General features: G+C 40.7%; 2 protein-coding genes across 3 annotated transcripts; one reads left to right on the forward strand and one right to left on the reverse strand.

Moving 5' to 3' along the window:
- The first annotated feature begins 891 nt into the window (after window positions 1-891).
- On the forward strand, window positions 892-1,944 carry LOC149631191 (uncharacterized). The gene is made up of 2 exons (XM_089851137.1): window positions 892-1,166; window positions 1,245-1,944. The coding sequence occupies exon 2, from the start codon at window positions 1,246-1,248 to the stop codon at window positions 1,942-1,944; it is 699 nt and encodes a 232-aa protein (XP_089707263.1). The 5' UTR covers window positions 892-1,166; window position 1,245.
- Window positions 1,945-8,042: 6,098 nt separating this feature from the next.
- Window positions 8,043-9,620, reverse strand: LOC149631192 (uncharacterized). 2 transcript variants are annotated; one of them, XM_089851248.1, is made up of 4 exons: window positions 9,487-9,620; window positions 8,920-9,432; window positions 8,580-8,861; window positions 8,043-8,522 (listed from the first exon to the last, which is right to left on the reverse strand). In XM_089851248.1, exons 1-4 carry the CDS (start codon window positions 9,614-9,616, stop codon window positions 8,059-8,061), a joined length of 1,389 nt encoding a protein of 462 aa, XP_089707374.1. In that variant the 5' UTR covers window positions 9,617-9,620; the 3' UTR covers window positions 8,043-8,058. The 2 variants fall into 2 exon arrangements, with proteins under 2 accessions (XP_089707374.1, XP_089707373.1); XM_089851247.1 differs by having other exon boundaries at window positions 8,043-8,861.
- Window positions 9,621-16,867: the final 7,247 nt, after the last annotated feature.

Here is a 16,867-nt window from a genome sequence, read left to right on the forward strand (position 1 = left end):
TTTGTAAAAACTATGACCCTCAAAATCGGATATTTAGCGAATTACAAAATATAATTTTCAATATTGAAAATTGAAAGAAAGTTGGGTTAAGAACTAGAAACTCTGAATTTGTAACGGCATTTTCCCCACTAGTGTTAATCGTCTTACTTAAGATACTGTCGTACTTATGATCTAAGGACTGTGTTTTGAAATTCTGCTAATGTTATCATGAAATTGATCGTAAAATTGTTTTCGCATTTACTGGAACTAATCCAAGTAAAAAAAACTGTTTTCGGACACCGGCGTCCGAAAAATATGAAACTGCATAAAGGAAATTGTTCCTAAAATAACGGTCTTATCTAAATATTAAAGGGGAAAAAAATGATCTCAAATTACAAAATAATTAGCATTTAATTAGTCTTAAAGACGCTAACTACTGCTTCGCCATGTTTAGAGGCATCTGCTAGCCAGAACTCCTTACCCCTGCTGAATTGACTCAACAGATCCCATGGGGTTTTTTCTATCAGACGCCTCTAAACATGGCGAGGCAGTAGTCAGCGTTTTTAAGACTAATTAAGGTTTAGTTATTTTGTAATAAGAGATAGCAAATTTTTTATAATGTATATTCCCTTCTATTTTTGGAAATAAGGTCGTTATACTTTAAGGTTAGTAGGGTTCATATGAGTCTCCCAGCCCAAGCACTGTGGAAGGCAGGGGTGGTGCAAGTGGCGGGTGGTGCAGAGTGGTGCGAGCGGTGCGAGGGGGGAGCAGATGGCGCCAGTGACGCTGGAATTTTCGAGAAGTTTAATTTAATCACAAACACTAAGATAAGATAAGGGATAAGAAAAATAAAAAGTGGGAATTCAAATCAGTTCAATTCTAGTGCAGTTTAAAAATGAATTTTAACTTGTGGGGGTAAAACCCCGGAAAAGGGCGTCATGGAAAACCCGGGGAAAACCAACGCCATGGAAAAATATCCTATCCCCCGATTGCGACATGTGGCGCCCCAGAAAACCCATTACTCACCCCCAAAAATGCACAGTTAAAGCTACAATGACGTAGAATATAATGGCACTATAAATAGCCAGACTAACCAAAGTAGAAAATCATTCCAACCTCAAAGTGCTAAGAAGGAGACCAACAAGTACCAGAAGACCAGCAAGTTCCAGGAGACCGACAAGTACAATGTAAGTAAAATATTTTAAAGACCGAGAGTAATTGTAAATTTAGTTGTAATTGTAAATTAACAATTTTGAATTGGACAGAATGTCCGCCACAACGTTCCTCCCCATATCGTCGGAAAAAGGCATCGAGGTTTCGCCGGATCTCGACGTACGACTGGGGTGCCAAGATAGTTCTACGGGGATCACCCTAGCGGAGTCGGACTTCCACGAACTCTACCAAAGAAAGGCCGAAATATTAGCGTTTTTCGAGGCAAACGACGCACCGGGGACATCGTGGTTTTTCACCGGTTCCGAGACGAAGCGTGTAGAGTTGAGAACGTACCAGGGTCGCAAGATAATGGACATCAGGGTGATGTATCCCGGAACGGGTGTGATGTACGGCACGATGCTACCAACCAAGAAGGGCTTCGCGGTTGGATACTTCGCCACCGAGACGTTGATGTCAACCTATAACGACGTGGTTACGCTCCTCAACGAGGGAAAACGCGTGCGCGAGTTAATTAAAAACTGCATTCTCGAACAATTACGTATAAATATAAAAAAATGTTGTTACGGGTGTGGTGTCGAGCACCCATCCCAGACACAACACAATTGTTTAGATGGTTGGGAGATGCGTGTGGCCATGAACTATGAGACCGCGGTGGATAACTTGGATTACGTTGAAATATATGAAGTATTTCAAAACAAAACCTTTTTGGAAGATGAATTTTGTAAACGTGTGATAACAAAAATTATTTTTAAGAGCAGAGAATATTTATTAATAAAAGCTAATGGTATATGAAAATGTGTGTCATTCGTTAAAATGGACTTCAGCCTACAACACCCTTTTAACGGTCTTATCGCCGGGGCGACACAGTCGGGGAAATCATTCTTTGTAGCTAATCTCATTAAGCATAGAGATATATGTATTACCCCGCCACCAGATAGAATAATATGGTGTTATACAGAATATCAACCGAAACTTTTCAATTCGGTATTGGATCACACCCCGTCAGTTGAATTTCACGAGGGTATATTAAACGTAAATCTATTAGACCCCAATGTCAAGAACTTTGTCATTCTCGATGACTTGCTTTGTGAAATTTCAAATAACAAGGATGTAACGAATTTGTTCATACGTGGATCCCATCATAAAAATACGTCGGTCTTCATTCTCATGCAAAACTTATATTATCCCGGGAAGGAAATAAGAACATTAAATTTAAACGCCCACTATCTGATAATATTCAAATCTCCGCGAGACAAATCGGCTATATTTCATTTGGCGAAACAGATATGCCACACAAACAGTAAATACGTCATCGACGCATTCCATCAAGCCATATCTAGAGATTACGGGTATTTATGGGTTGATTTAAAACCAACAACGTCAGATGAACATCGGCTGCGAACGGGTGTTATACCGGGAGAAGAAGCTGCCGTCTTTGTACCAAAATGAAGAGAATACACGCGCACCGAGATTTTTTAAAGTTTTTAACTACGTGCAATCCGAGTCAGAGAAAACACGCAATCAAACACGCCAGTAATGACTCCATCAAAGCCATCGCGGAGGGGTGTATAAATGTCCTACGCGGGAATGTGAAATTATCAGATGATCAGAAGAAGCGACTGAGGAAATACACGCGAAAGTTAAGGAAGCTGTCTCAACAGAAAACAGTAGCGAAGCGAAAGAAGATTCTCTCTCAAAACGGAGGTTTTCTCCCACTTTTGTTAGCACCACTCTTAATAGAAATGGCTAGGAAGATGATTCTAGTTCCGGAGGAAGTTTATCGTCGATTGAATTCGCAACCCAAAATCGAACTTGACGAACACCTAGATACTAATGCCGTTTTGAATAACAGAAAATTAAATAAATCGCAAAAGATAAATTTGTATAATCATCTATTATCGAGCGCCGTTAACAAAAGAAGGAGGAAGAAAACGGTTAAGGCACCGAAAAAGAAGGACTGGTATCCGGAAATAGCTCTCGCTATTCCAGATACGCACCTCAAAAAGGCAATCGCTTTATACAAATGGATTCATAATAACACCAAGATTGACTGGACCGCTAATGGCGAACTGATATTCAAAGGTCACCCCATCGTCGGATCTAATATCGTGGACATGCTACACGAATCCGTCAGGGCTTTAAGAAATAAACCGAAAGACACTGCCACCGGAATAGACCACTTTTACGAACTGCTTTCGAGTGAAAGTGTACCGAAAACCTTAATTAAAAATGTACAACATTATAACATAGATAGTCTACCGAATATTGACAGCGTAAATAGTTCACCAAGTGTTGTGCATAAACTTGATTTTTTACCTCCATCTCCGGAGTCTATGTTCGGTAATGGAAATTGGATTACTTTGTAATAAAGAATGATATAAACGAATATACCATGTGCACATTCTTTCACAATTCATTCACACATCATCATGGAAGGGTGTAATGATTCAGCGCCCACCGGGGTTTTAACGTCCCTATATTTAAATTCACCCAAAGTTATTACGGCGTTGTTAATATTAGTAATTATTATAATTATTGAACTATTTGACTTCGCGTATTAGTACGCCCAAAACAACACGAACAGTACGAGACATGGATAAACTTGAAGAGATTTACTACAACGAAAGAGACCCGGGGAGTTACGGGGGCGTGCATGGACTATATCGCGCCGCTATCTCAAAGGGAATTAACGTCAACTTGAACGATGTTCGGGAATTTTTAATGCGTCAAGATACGTATACGCTACACAAACCGGCGAGATACAAATTCAAAAGAAACAAGACTATAGTGTATGGAATAGACGAACAGTGGCAAATTGACTTGGCAGACATGCAAAACATCAAACGTCACAACGACGGTTATCGATATTTATTATGCTGTATCGATATATTCAGCAAATTCGCGTTCGCAGTTGCGACCAAGGACAAAAAGGGTTCTACGATGGTAGCCGCATTTAGATCTATTTTAGAATCGGGCAGAAAACCCAAGATTGTGCAATCCGACCACGGCAAGGAATTTCTTTGCAAAGAACTACAAGAAGAATTTAAACGTAAGCGCATTAGGTTTTTCGCCACTCACTCGGAAGTTAAATCTAGCGTCGTCGAACGATTTAATCGAACTTTGAAAGCGCGCATGTACCGATATTTCACGCAAAACGATACGTATAGATACATCGACGTATTACCGGATTTATTGGAATCGTATAACAACAACTATCATAGATCTATTAAATGCAAACCGGTTGAAGTCACGAGTGAAAATTCCAAAAAGGTTTGGGATAACCTATACGGGCGTGTTGATTTTCCCCCCCAGTTTCCTACCCCTTTGAGGTGGGCGACCTAGTTAGAATAAGCAAAAATAAAAGGACATTTGAAAAGGGGTATTTAGCCAATTACACGGAGGAATTGTTCAAAGTAACGGAACTAATAGCGAGGGATCCTCCAGTATATAAGCTCGCGGATCTAAACTCCGAACTCATTTCCGGTGTTTTCTACAAAGAGGAAATACAGAAAATTGGCAAGGATCTCGAAAACTGTAAATTTAAAATCGAAAGGGTTTTACGATAAAGAACTAAACCCGACGGTACCAAAGAACTGCTAGTTCGTTGGCGTGGATACAGTTCAGAATTTGATTCTTGGGTGCAAGAAATCGAAACAAGATAAGTTTCTACATCACACTACCCTCCGACTCATCGACGCAATATTTCAAGAACAACACCATAAGTAGGTTCCGGACATATCTACCGGAACCCATTAAACTCGACGGATCCTTGTACGAGGTTGGACTGGCCGAAATCAGCTACCCGAGAACTTGGAATAACGTGAAACAAGAATGCGCGTTCATAATTCAGGATACAACTTACGATGGCGATGTCGGAACAAACCTCAGGAACCAAGAAGGGGAGTATAAGAGTGTCGCAGTAGACGCTTATCGAGAGACGCGTGACATAACCATATTTATCCCTCCTGGGTATTACGGTTCGGCGGAAGAATTATTGGAAATAATGTCAACCGACGATGATGGTCAAAAAATAAACTCTAGGGTTGAGTTTCATTACAACAAACCAAACCGACGAGTTGTAGTCGAATTAAAGGGAGCAAACCGAGTTCGTATCCCCCACGAAGTCGCCATTATATTAGGTTTCACTAGAAACCCCGGCGAAGACGTCACCGTGGATAAGTCTATGACCGCGCCATTCAGCTGCGACATGGATGCTGGGTTACACTCTATATTCGTATACTCCGATATAATTCAATGTCGATCGGTCGGAGACTCTGATGTTCCTCTTTTACGAATTATAAGTATAAATGGAAAGGATGGAGACACGGTCGAGAAGGAGTTTTCCAGACCGCATTATATGCCTATAGCGAACAACCAATTTCAAACCATCGAAATAAATATTATGAGCGAGATGGGCGTACCGGTACATTTCGAACGAGGGAAAGTTCACGTCACTCTTCACTTTAGACCCAGGAGACCCTGGACTCTGTTATAAAAGCGTCATGAACATTATTAAACCCCTCACTTTCCACACGTTTGTCGGGGTTGCAACATGTCGCCGTATAACTCGGGACACCTCTCCGTAGGAGATTATCAAAACTATTATCTGAATCAAATTGGACATGGGTCACTTCCCGTATACCGCGGTGTGGCCGTTCAAAGAGGTTACGGTCTCGGAAATATATTAGCCTCGGCATTTCGATCCGCCATGCCCATTCTAAAAAGGGGTGCGAAATTTCTCGGACGAAAAGCTTTAAATACGGGTGCAAAAATTGCGACAGACCTCACGGAGGGTGTATCGTTTAAAGAGGCATTAAAAACAAGAGGAAGCGAAGCGGGCAAGGAAACGTTGAGAAAGGCGGCCGAAACAGTAACGGGATTAGCCGGAAACGGTCGTAAAAGGAAGAGTACGACTTCGCGTATCGTCAGTTCAGTTCGAACCAGGAAGAAGAGAAGGTCGTACCCGTTGCAGCCCGATATATTTTCATAATGTCTCTGGCGCATCCAAGCTCTCAAAGCAGCATCAGCTCGGAATTGGATTTATTCCACGTACCGTACACCCAAACCGGAATATTAGGGAGTCAGTGGGTAGAGTATAACCCAACGTCCAACGTTAATGAAAATCAGGCAATCATATTCTCCATTACTGGAAACTCGGAAACATACATCGATTTGAAGAACACTCTCATTCAAGTACAAGTCAAAGTGGTAAAACCCGACGGAACACTACCCAAGGCCGAAGTTCGCGATGCGTCAAATACCGTAGTAACGGCCGCTGATAAAATTGGACCAGAAAATTTATTTCTAAGTAGCCTTTTTAGCGAAGTCCACGCGTCGTTGGGCGATAGATCGGTTACATCGTGCCCTCAACAATACCCATTCAAGAGTATGATTCAAACGCAGTTGACTTTCGGAGGACCCGCCAAAGAGAGTTTTTTGACGGGGGCGCTCTTCTACAAGGATTCATCGGGAAAATTCGACGATTATTTTGAAAATGAAGGGTTCGAGAAGCGTGCAAAATTCGCCCAAGAAGGTGTTATCGTTTTAATCGGCATAGTACACGTGGATATTTGTCAACAAAACCGCTTTATACCAAACTTGATCGACCTTAATTTCAAGTTTATCAAAAGTCCCAACGAATTCTGTTTACACACGGATGGAACAAAGTGTAAGGTTGTATTCTCGCACGCGTCAATGTTCGTCAGAAGAGTCAGATTAACACCCGAGATTATGATATCCCACGCCAAAACCCTGGAAATGGCCACGATGAAATACCCAGTTACTCGTACCGAGTGTAATTCATTTTCAATATCTCAAGGAAATAAAATAGCCGTGAAAGACAATTTATTTAGCGGACAATTACCGAATAAAGTAGTGATTGGCTTTGTCGATCAAAACGCGTTTTTGGGTGATTACAAAATGTCGCCTTTCAATTTTAAAAACTATGCGGTATCTCAAATCGCTTTGTACGTTGACGGGGTTAGCGTGCCGCATAAACCGCTGAACCCAAACTTCAAGGATAACCTATACATGCGATCGTATACTAATCTATTCCTCCAAACTGGACAATGGAATATCGACGAGGGAAACTTTATCGGGCGAGATGAATTCGCCAATGGAAACGCTCTATTCGTCTTCGACCTAACTCCCGATCTCAACGGTAGTTCCGGTGAAAGTTTCAACCTTATAAAGAATGGGAGTGTGCGATTGGAATTAATTTTCGGGGAATCACTGCCGTCTACGGTTAGCGTGATTTACTATTCAGAGTTTCAATCCCTGATTGAAATTGATAAAAACAGAGCCGTTTTATTCGACCAAAGTTCGTAAGAACCGCGCCATGGGGCCAGCCCGCGCTCGCGAGTCGAGTACATATTTGAAATCGCGCGCGCGAGTCACGTACATTTGAATACGCGCGCGTCGCGAAACGCGTTCAAAATGGACACTCAACAACTTGAACGAATATTAAGACGTGATCGCTACACCAAGAATCTGTTTAGAGGGATATTCCCAGCGGATAAACTCCCAAAGACCGTTACAACGTTTCCCTCATTATTCATCGTGAATACGGATACGTCGAGAGGTCGCGGAGAACATTGGACAACGATCTACATTTCGAGGAAAAAGAACACGGAATTTTTTGAAAGTTACGGCAACCCACCTGATGTGTTTAAATTTAACGATTTCGTGGAACGAAACAGCCTAACTGTGACGTACAATTCGCGTCAATTACAAGGAGAATCTAGTATAACCTGCGGTGGATATTGCGTCTATTTTTCCCTCTATCGATGTCGAGGAATTAAAATGTATAAAATAATAGAGAGATTCTCTACAAACAAAAATGTAAACGATCGTATGATTGTAGAATATATGTATAAGAATTACTCAATAAATTTGTCTTAAAATTTTTTATTTTGTATCTTTATGACCATGGGCGAGTGTAGAAACACCGTCATCTAAAATGAACCTCTTGTCGTCGCAAGGGTTAAGACATAGTTTATTCTGTCTCACCGTTGTTAAAACATGTTTTTTGCTCACGATTCGAGTCATTTCAGCTACAGTCAACTCGCGATTAAACAAGCAGTCGCGGTATTGTTCGTGGCGAACATTCTTCTTGACCACACGCTTGCATACACCTTTACAAGTCTTCTTCTCGCCCTTTGCAGATAATATACTATACATTTTGGGTCTTAGACCACAAAACTGTTCGATCGGTGTACCATCTAGCTCGTCTTTGAATTTTCCAAGTTTTTTCTTGTTCGCTTCACTAAAAAGCGGGTGATGGCGAGGGTAGCCAGAAAAATCGTACATGTCCGCTTGGGCGGCGAAATCGGCGTATAGGTCGGGGGTTTCGATGCAGTACGTGAGACTGTCTGTAATTATAAGATGGATTAGTTTAAAATCGGGTAAACACCTTAAAAACCTCGTACCTGTATCGGTGAAAAGTAATTTCGCCCTCTCCCCATATCGTCTCTGGATTACATCGTAATGAAATTGGTACATCAGAAGTTTTGATAAGTCCAGAATAACGAACCCCGTGTAGATGGGGCGGTTTAGGACCAACTTCTTTTTCGTCATGTGAATACCGACCAATTGATTGTGAAAGATGGTAAACTTCTCAAAGGCGGGAGATGAGGCCTTTTTAACCGCTTTCTCTGGTGTTGTAACTAGTTTGAAATCCTGACGATTTCTCAAGTTTTCCATAGTTTTACCTGAAAAATTATTTTCATTTTTATTTTTTTAATTTTGTAAATTAAGTTAATTACGTACCAAAGACGGCATTGTTCATTAATTTATATAGATCTTTCTCGAAATCGTCTGTTGCTAGTTTTTTTTTCTCCGTATTGAAGTTAATATATTCCTTCAACCAGGCACCCTGTTCGAACTTCAAAATCCGATGAATCTTGGTGATTTTTAACCCCTTTGATACGTAATACTTCAAGTTACGGTAGTGAACGACGTATCGTTCCTTATTGAAAAGGTTGGGGACTAGTTTTGGTAGCGATTCCTTGATTTTTATGTTGAGCGAGGTCATCTGGTCCTTTGAATATTCGGAGAGCATCTCGGGTTTGATTGTCATTGATTCTGGTGCCAATGGGTAAGAATTATGATCGTTGTGCAAGTCCTCCGGGTATTCGAGGTCCGCCTCAACTATGAAACCTTCTGGTGAGGTGTCGGAACAACGTAGAATTTCGGTTTTAGAGTTCGGGATTGGTTCAATCCATCGGAAGTTCTTCACCGGTAGGGCGTCGCACATGACAGTACCGTACAAGTTGTTACAATCTATGAATGCTAGTTATTAGTTTGTTTCACTGATTTTAATCTAAAATTTCTTACCTAGGTAGCAGATGTAACTACTAGGCTTCGATTCGTCATGTGATTCTAGATATTTGTTGTTGGCTGCGGCAAAACGATGACTTATCATCGAGACACCTCCCCTAATCCCCTTTTCGATGAATAGGTGCATATCCTCATCCAAAAGAAGGTCTAAGTGTACCTTCGTTTTACAAAGGGCGGCGCTCCATGCAAAACCTGGTAGGGTATAAGCATGGGCTGGATCGAGCCGATAGGATGTCATACACATTTTGCGGAAATTGTGGAACACATCGGCTAGAAGGAGTGTGTCAGACAACACGTACAGATCGTGATACCCTCCCAGATTTTGTATGTTAAAAGATTGCCACACGTTTTGAGCGTGGGCGTAATCTTCCTGGGCCAAGGGTTCGTCCGTGAGGTCGTTGTGGAAGCACTCAATTTGTGGTAGTTGCCTCTCGTCAAAGCGCTTCTCCGAATCCATGTAGGTGTACGGGTAAACACCCTTCCTAAGAAGTAACTTGACCTCGTCTGGGTTGAATACAGAGTTCAACAATGGGAATTTCGCCGGTCCACCTTTCGACACATTCGAAACAAGTGTCTCGAGGGACGCCGGTAAGAACCGAATACTATCCACAAAACGTAAATTCCCTAGTGTGAATGAAATGTACGTTTCACTGTTGGACGCGATACAGTCAATCTTCTTGTTTCTTATCAGGGCGATTTGCTGCATGATAAGGTGGGCGTCGTATCTGTTGGCGTTATGTAATTAGCATAAAGTTATAATTATAGATTATGGTTAATTACCTGCTCAAGTTATGCATCACGACTGGGATGAATTTAGGTGCTTTTAACTTCAGATTACATTTCTGACATGCGCACCCCCTATATGCTCCGGTGTAGTGGTCGTGGTCACGTGTTTTGACCATCTTTCCAATGAATGGTTCCTCGCAAACGTAGCAGCGCGTTGAAGTTTGGAATGCGATTTCTTCATCCACAGAAAGTTGCATGGGAATATTTTCCTTCAACATTTCGGCGATATCATCGGCTTCACCCAAAAGCATTTTCAGAAATTTCAAAGCCCCATCTCCCCCTCTGTACGTCTCATGCTTGACGAGATTTCCTGCGAATAATCAAATATGTTAGATAATAGGACACGTGATTCACGGTTTTGAACTCACCAGTTGGACCGACAATAGCGTATGAAAACCCACACGCTACATGTAGCGCTAATGTCGTAGTTGACGACAGTGACGAGTCCGGCAGACAAGTTGAGACTTTTGGTAGAAGAGATTCGAAATCAGCAACGATGATATATGGAACCTGTTTATGTAACAAATATTATGATATATCCCACGTTAAAATAAAACATATCTCGTATATTACCATTTGATTCCATCCAAAGTTTTCGAATTTTAAAACTGGTTTATCGTGAGGCATGATAACGCGTTGTGGATCGTGCACATTACACTCTCGCACATGGTTATTGTGTACTTGTTCCGTGCTGCTTCTCTTCAAGCAATACCGACAATAATAGGCTGTTCCTTTGTGTTTCGTGAAGTCGCTTAGAAGGCGACTAAGGTGTCGGATCAATACATAATGTTTTGATCCACCGTTTGAAACCAAAAGCAAATCAATTTGCCGCGCTTCAGGAACTTTCTTCTCACTCACATACCGGGGAAAATAACCCTTTTCATACGCGAAAATATTGATGGAGAGGTTATTCTTTTCCTCGAAGGTCTTAAGTTTATATGAGTCCAACTCGAAGGGGAATGTAATGCCGGACACGTTCAGCTCATTCTCATATGGTCTATAATGAGTGATTCGACTAGGTGTATTCATCGCCGGGTGTAGTTTTGTCAAAATTGACCACAAGAAACACTTGTTGTCGAGTGGGTCCTCCGGGTTAACGTTCACTGTCGCTTTTTTGTTTTCAATTACGGGTGGTAATTGAAAATAGGTTCCACCAACAATGGGTAGATATTGGATGATGTTGATTTGGACGTATAGAATACGGTCCAAAACCCAGCCACTCCCCATCGATTCGAAATTGTTCATACTTTCAGCTATTTTCTCCCGACTTAAGTCTTGCTGTCGGGGAATAACTTCCGGTGTTAGCGTTGCGTGTGTGAACCCGCGGAAGTATGGACTAGTTTCGACGTCTGTACCCGTATTCCCGAGTTCCCGCGTGTATCGCGCACGCACCACCATGTACCATTTTATTCCTCTTTTTTCCGAGAGTTTGTTTCTGAGGTACGTTTCCAGTTTATCACGGTGTTCATTTAAGAACAATACGGGATCTGTAACCCCTTCCGGCGCGGTAAGTCGAGCTGAAAAAATCGCGTCCTCGAGCGCGTTAATTTCCTCGATTTCTGGTTCAGGTGGGTTAACCGCGTTTTGTTGAACCTCCCAATTGTCCATGAATTCATCTATTCCCACGTCATCTTGAGACGAGAGTTCATCCTTTTGTTCATCCTCCCATTTCTCCATAAAAGTGTTAAGTCCCTCGTCATCTTGTGAGAGAAGGTTATCCGGATCTAAACATACATTTAATGTAAAATTTTCAACTGGAGAGGGTAGGGTTTCCGAATCAAGTCGTATTTTTCATCTAAATTAAATATAAACTTACCATTTTCCACTCGACGCTTTTTCGGTATTCCCACCAACGTGGGTGAAGCGGCCCTCTTTACGGGAGAATTTGGCGGGGTAATACGGTGCGACGGTCCGGGTTGTGGTGACGCTTCCCGCGGAGGGTTTAAGTTTACCCCGGGCTCATCGTGGTTAAAATGCCGTTGGTGTCGAGTCAGCGCATCGCGACGCGTAAATACTTTACCGCAGAAGTTACAATTAAATTTCACATTACCGTGTTTACTACGAGTGTGTCGGTCTAGGCTCCGTTTACAGTTGAAGGAAGCTGTACATTTCTCGCAGGGGAACATCTTGAAGAGTGATCTATTCACTCGTGTAACCCCGTTTTATTCTAGTTGGCTTATCTTTGTATGATTTCCCCGGGTTTCGTTGACTTGGCGCCGAGTTTGTGGTATTTTCCCACCAGCTCCGCGCGTAGATTGTATTTCCCACTACACGTCAAACCCCACGTGACTTTTTAAACTTTATAAGTATGTGTACACTCCAACCCCGAATGTGTCTAATCAAAATACCAATATTATATCAAATCTTAGAATTCTTTTTATTTCAAACAACAATAAGTGAATTTTTATTTATTTTCAATCTATTTGTGAATATACATCATCTTGGTGTTTATACACCCATTCAGAGTAAAGTATACATTTAGATAGGGCACATACATATTTCCCATTTTTAAAAATTGTCTTATGACCCACCAAACATGTGATCATGGGTCCATCCTCGTCGATATCGGATGCTTTGGGACACCCCACACCATTTAAGTCAATAACGTCTCGGTGAATTATATTTAAGAGAAAAAAACACTTTTCTTCGCCTTTACAAAACACCCTTTCGTATCCTTGGACGACTTGAGATAAACACACCTCCAGTTTGTTGTATGACGTAACTCCATGACTCCAGGGGAGACCGTGTAAATTGTGGCAAATCCATCGGTTTTGTTGCTTGGCCTCCTGCGAGAGTTCCTGATCCGAGTACGGTGGTTCAAAGGACCATGATGCTACCCTCGGCGTTAGTTCGACCGTTGTTGCAGCCGTTTCCTTTACAATTTTTTCCCGTCCACCCACCGTTGATCGACCTTCCAAGAATTCAAAGTCAACGACGATTGAGTTTTTAAACCTAGGATGAGCATATGGGTTATTACTATTCCGGGGTGATGAAATGTAATTGTGTTGTTAAGTACTAACATGGTACTTGTTGGTCTCCTTCCTCGTCCTTTCTACGAACTTTGAGGCTGGAATGATTTTCTACTTTGCCTGGTCTGGCTATTTATAGTGCCATTATATTCTACGTCATTATAGCTTTAACTTGGGGGTGAGTAATGGGTTTTCTGGGGCGCCACATGTTACAACCTGGGTAGAGAATATTTTCCCGTGGCACCCTTTCCGGGGTTTTACCCCCCACAATAGGTTTCACACATTGGGATTTCCCTCACTCGGGGGATGTTTCATTCGCCATTTTATTAATACGGGGGCAATTAATGGCTCGAATTTTAATCTAATTAACATATTGAAGAGTCGTTTATTTCTTGCATCATAATTGACCCTATCTTCATATGGTATTATATGCACTATGCACCCTGAGAAGCGAACGCGTTTCATTTCAAATAGAGTGTTATCAACCTTTGTCTATATTGAATTTTATGGTATATAACATACCACTACTGTATTGATTTAATTTTCTCCGAGATATCTTATCAGCATTAAGAAATTCAATTTTAAACTACACTAGAATTGAACTGATTTGAATTCCCAGTTTTTATTTTTCTTATCCCTTATCTTATCTTAGTGTTTGTGATTAAATTAAACTTCTCGAAAGTTCCAGCGTCACTGGCGCCATCTGCTTCCCCCTCGCACCGCTCGCACCACTCTGCACCACTCTGCACCACCCGCCACTTGCACCACCCCTGCCTTCCACAGTGCTTGGGCTGGGAGACTCATATGAACCCTACTAAGGTTTAGTTTTATATTGCCTAACTTTACCTTTAATTGCTCTGGCAACAACGCCAGCTGTTAGTGTGCTTAGCGACGCGTTGACTGTTATATTTTATCATATTCACGCAAATCGAAATCCAAATAATAGTTATTTGTATTATATCCTCACCAGGCACTTCAGAAAATCAATGGGCGTAATTATTTTGTTTACAGTTTGAAATGGTTGTGCAAGTGGTTCTATATGCTTTGGCAAGCGAAAGCAATTAAAATATAGCAAGAACGTTGGTCGGTAATTATTGTGATCGGAACATAGTGATTGTAAATTTATGCACCTGTAGTAAAATCAGATGAGACTAGAAGTGAAGGGTTCTAGCATTGGTAATAGATCCTGGCATTAGTGAACAAATTTGAGGATTTTACGCCGCTTCAATCGCGCCTACGCTAGAGAGAAAAAATTGGTCGAGTTCAAAAAAAATTTCTTACCCTCTTCCCCTCAACCTAAAGCGGCGAAACGCGGATGCGGGTGCTTGAATCTAGTTCGGCCGTCTACCACCGCGAGCGTCTCACGTTTTGAAGGGAAAATTCTAGAGGGGCAACCGTTGGTGTGTTATCAAGAATATTCACTTTCGACGGGTGAAGAATTTGATAATCTCAGTACTTCTAGTCTCATCTCACTTCTGATAATATCAATCTATTTAAAATCAGGAATGCCTGTATTTTTAAAGAAGCAAGAATGAAAATAACACCCAAGTCAGTGTAAAATTAAAGCGCTATCTTACGTTTAAAGTATTAACCATCCTTTAGAATAACAAACAAACAGAGTTTTATTATAAAGCATGGGGCAAATTATTTGTTTTAGAGGTGAAATATCGGCTTATTAGTGATCCTAAAGACGACGCTCTTCGCTTGATTATTAACCTTGGTATTCGACATTTACAAAATCAGCCAGAGATACAAAAAATATGCCGTAATTTATTTATTAATATGGATAATATATTTATTATACATGTACCGTTTAATCGTTTATATAGTATTTTTAAATTAGCATGGTACGTGATTTATTTGATAGTATGGCTAATTCGGGTTGTCAAGTGTTATTCATCGAGTTAAAAGTATTTTGATATAATTCTATGATTACAATTAAAACAACACAAATTTCCAGAAATAACTTTAATGAATACTTCATCGACACTTAATTTAAATACTGGATTATAATCACTAGACACTGAAAAACAATTTCGAAACGAAAATTTGCAAGTGTGGTATATTAACTAGCGACTGAAAAATGTTTTATTTGTTCGGTTACAATTCTAACAGCGTTAAATTTTTATTTGAATTTAAGGAAATAATTTCTGTGAGGATTAATGTAATCGAAATAAGAATGTTCTAAAGCCGTAGTAAGTGTTAAAAGCACTGACTCGTAGTTTATATTCGACTTATGGTAATGGTGAATTTTAATGAATTTCTTGAGAAAATTTGGGTTTTAGCTGATCAAGGATTAATTACTATTAGTTTAGAATATATGAAAAAAATTCGATAAAAAGTAAATCGTTCATTTCAGACTGTGATTATCACTGTTAGGTGTAAACCAACGAGATTATAGTCTTGTGTTTGACCACCACGGAACATCACACACAGATGGAACATCCGTTGTGTACATACATCCAAAGACGTTTGACGCGGCTTCAAACATAAGGACTTTAGTGGACTGGTAACTTTGAAGCCGTATATAATGTCTTTTCATCCACATGTCCGATGTTCCCTATATTCAGCAAACAATTCTTTTGAAAAGGGGCTATGAGATCGACGGAAATGCGAGGTGTATATTACAAAGAAATATTGCATAGGCCTAGAGTGTGTTCTATTGGTGAACGTCGCGGCTTGATTCACATAACAGCTTCACCACGTGACTTTGCTAGGGAAGGATCTCAAAAGAGACTCTCTTTGCTTTCGAAAACTTTTTAGGCTGACTACTCTTGCAAACTGCTTCAAGACCCAGTACTAAAACCGACACAAAAAGTAGCTGGCCATAGAACGTAAACCCTTCTTTGAAGTGCTTCAGAGATAAATAATGCCAAGAAATTTCATCTTCCATGTATTCCCTTTGGCATTGTTCTGTTGTCCAAATATTGAATTGCAATTGGCGAAATATAATTCCACTCTCGTACAAAGCTTGTATCCTTTGAGAAAAAAATTGCGTTACAATTTTTAGAGTTAGACTAGGCGATTAAAATTTCACGACGTACGTTTTCTTAAACACTGTTTTGAAGTACGGATTACATCCTTTTCTGATGGGAAACGCGACAAAGTTGTTGAAAGAGGGCTCACGTGATAAATGAATTTGATTCTCAAATATTTTGCATATATCGAGAAATCGAATTCCCTCTTTTATTACATCTTTCGGGGCAAAAGTAAAGAGTTTGTTATTCGCCAAATCGTTGAACTTTTCGTCAATATCAAATTCGTCCACTGCCAACACCATATCGTGCTTGTGTATTTGATCTAGTATTTTTCGTGTAACTGATCCACTTTGAGAATTCTCGAAATGACCAGGAAACCGCTTGTAAAATGGGGTAAAATTTACAACGCTATGTAATGCTTTATAGCGCGAACGTATTCACTAACATGAATAACTAAGAGGCTTACGATTAGGTCGCCTCTTACCTAAGACCATGGCATTAAACACAGATGATCTGGAATGGTAAGCTAAAATTCCCGTTCTTCTAAAGGCATCACCTGTCGTCGCCCCTAGCCGGAGGGTCCCGAAACTTTTCGACTGATAGTTCATGTTATGGCTCTGGTTTGAGTCGAAAAACTTTCAATAT

The sequence above is a fragment of the Phalangium opilio genome, unplaced genomic scaffold (genome assembly GCF_054372755.1).
Source record: "Phalangium opilio isolate 3A_F unplaced genomic scaffold, DU_Popi_V2 ptg000101l_1, whole genome shotgun sequence".
Classification (NCBI taxonomy): Eukaryota; Metazoa; Arthropoda; class Arachnida; order Opiliones; family Phalangiidae; genus Phalangium; species Phalangium opilio.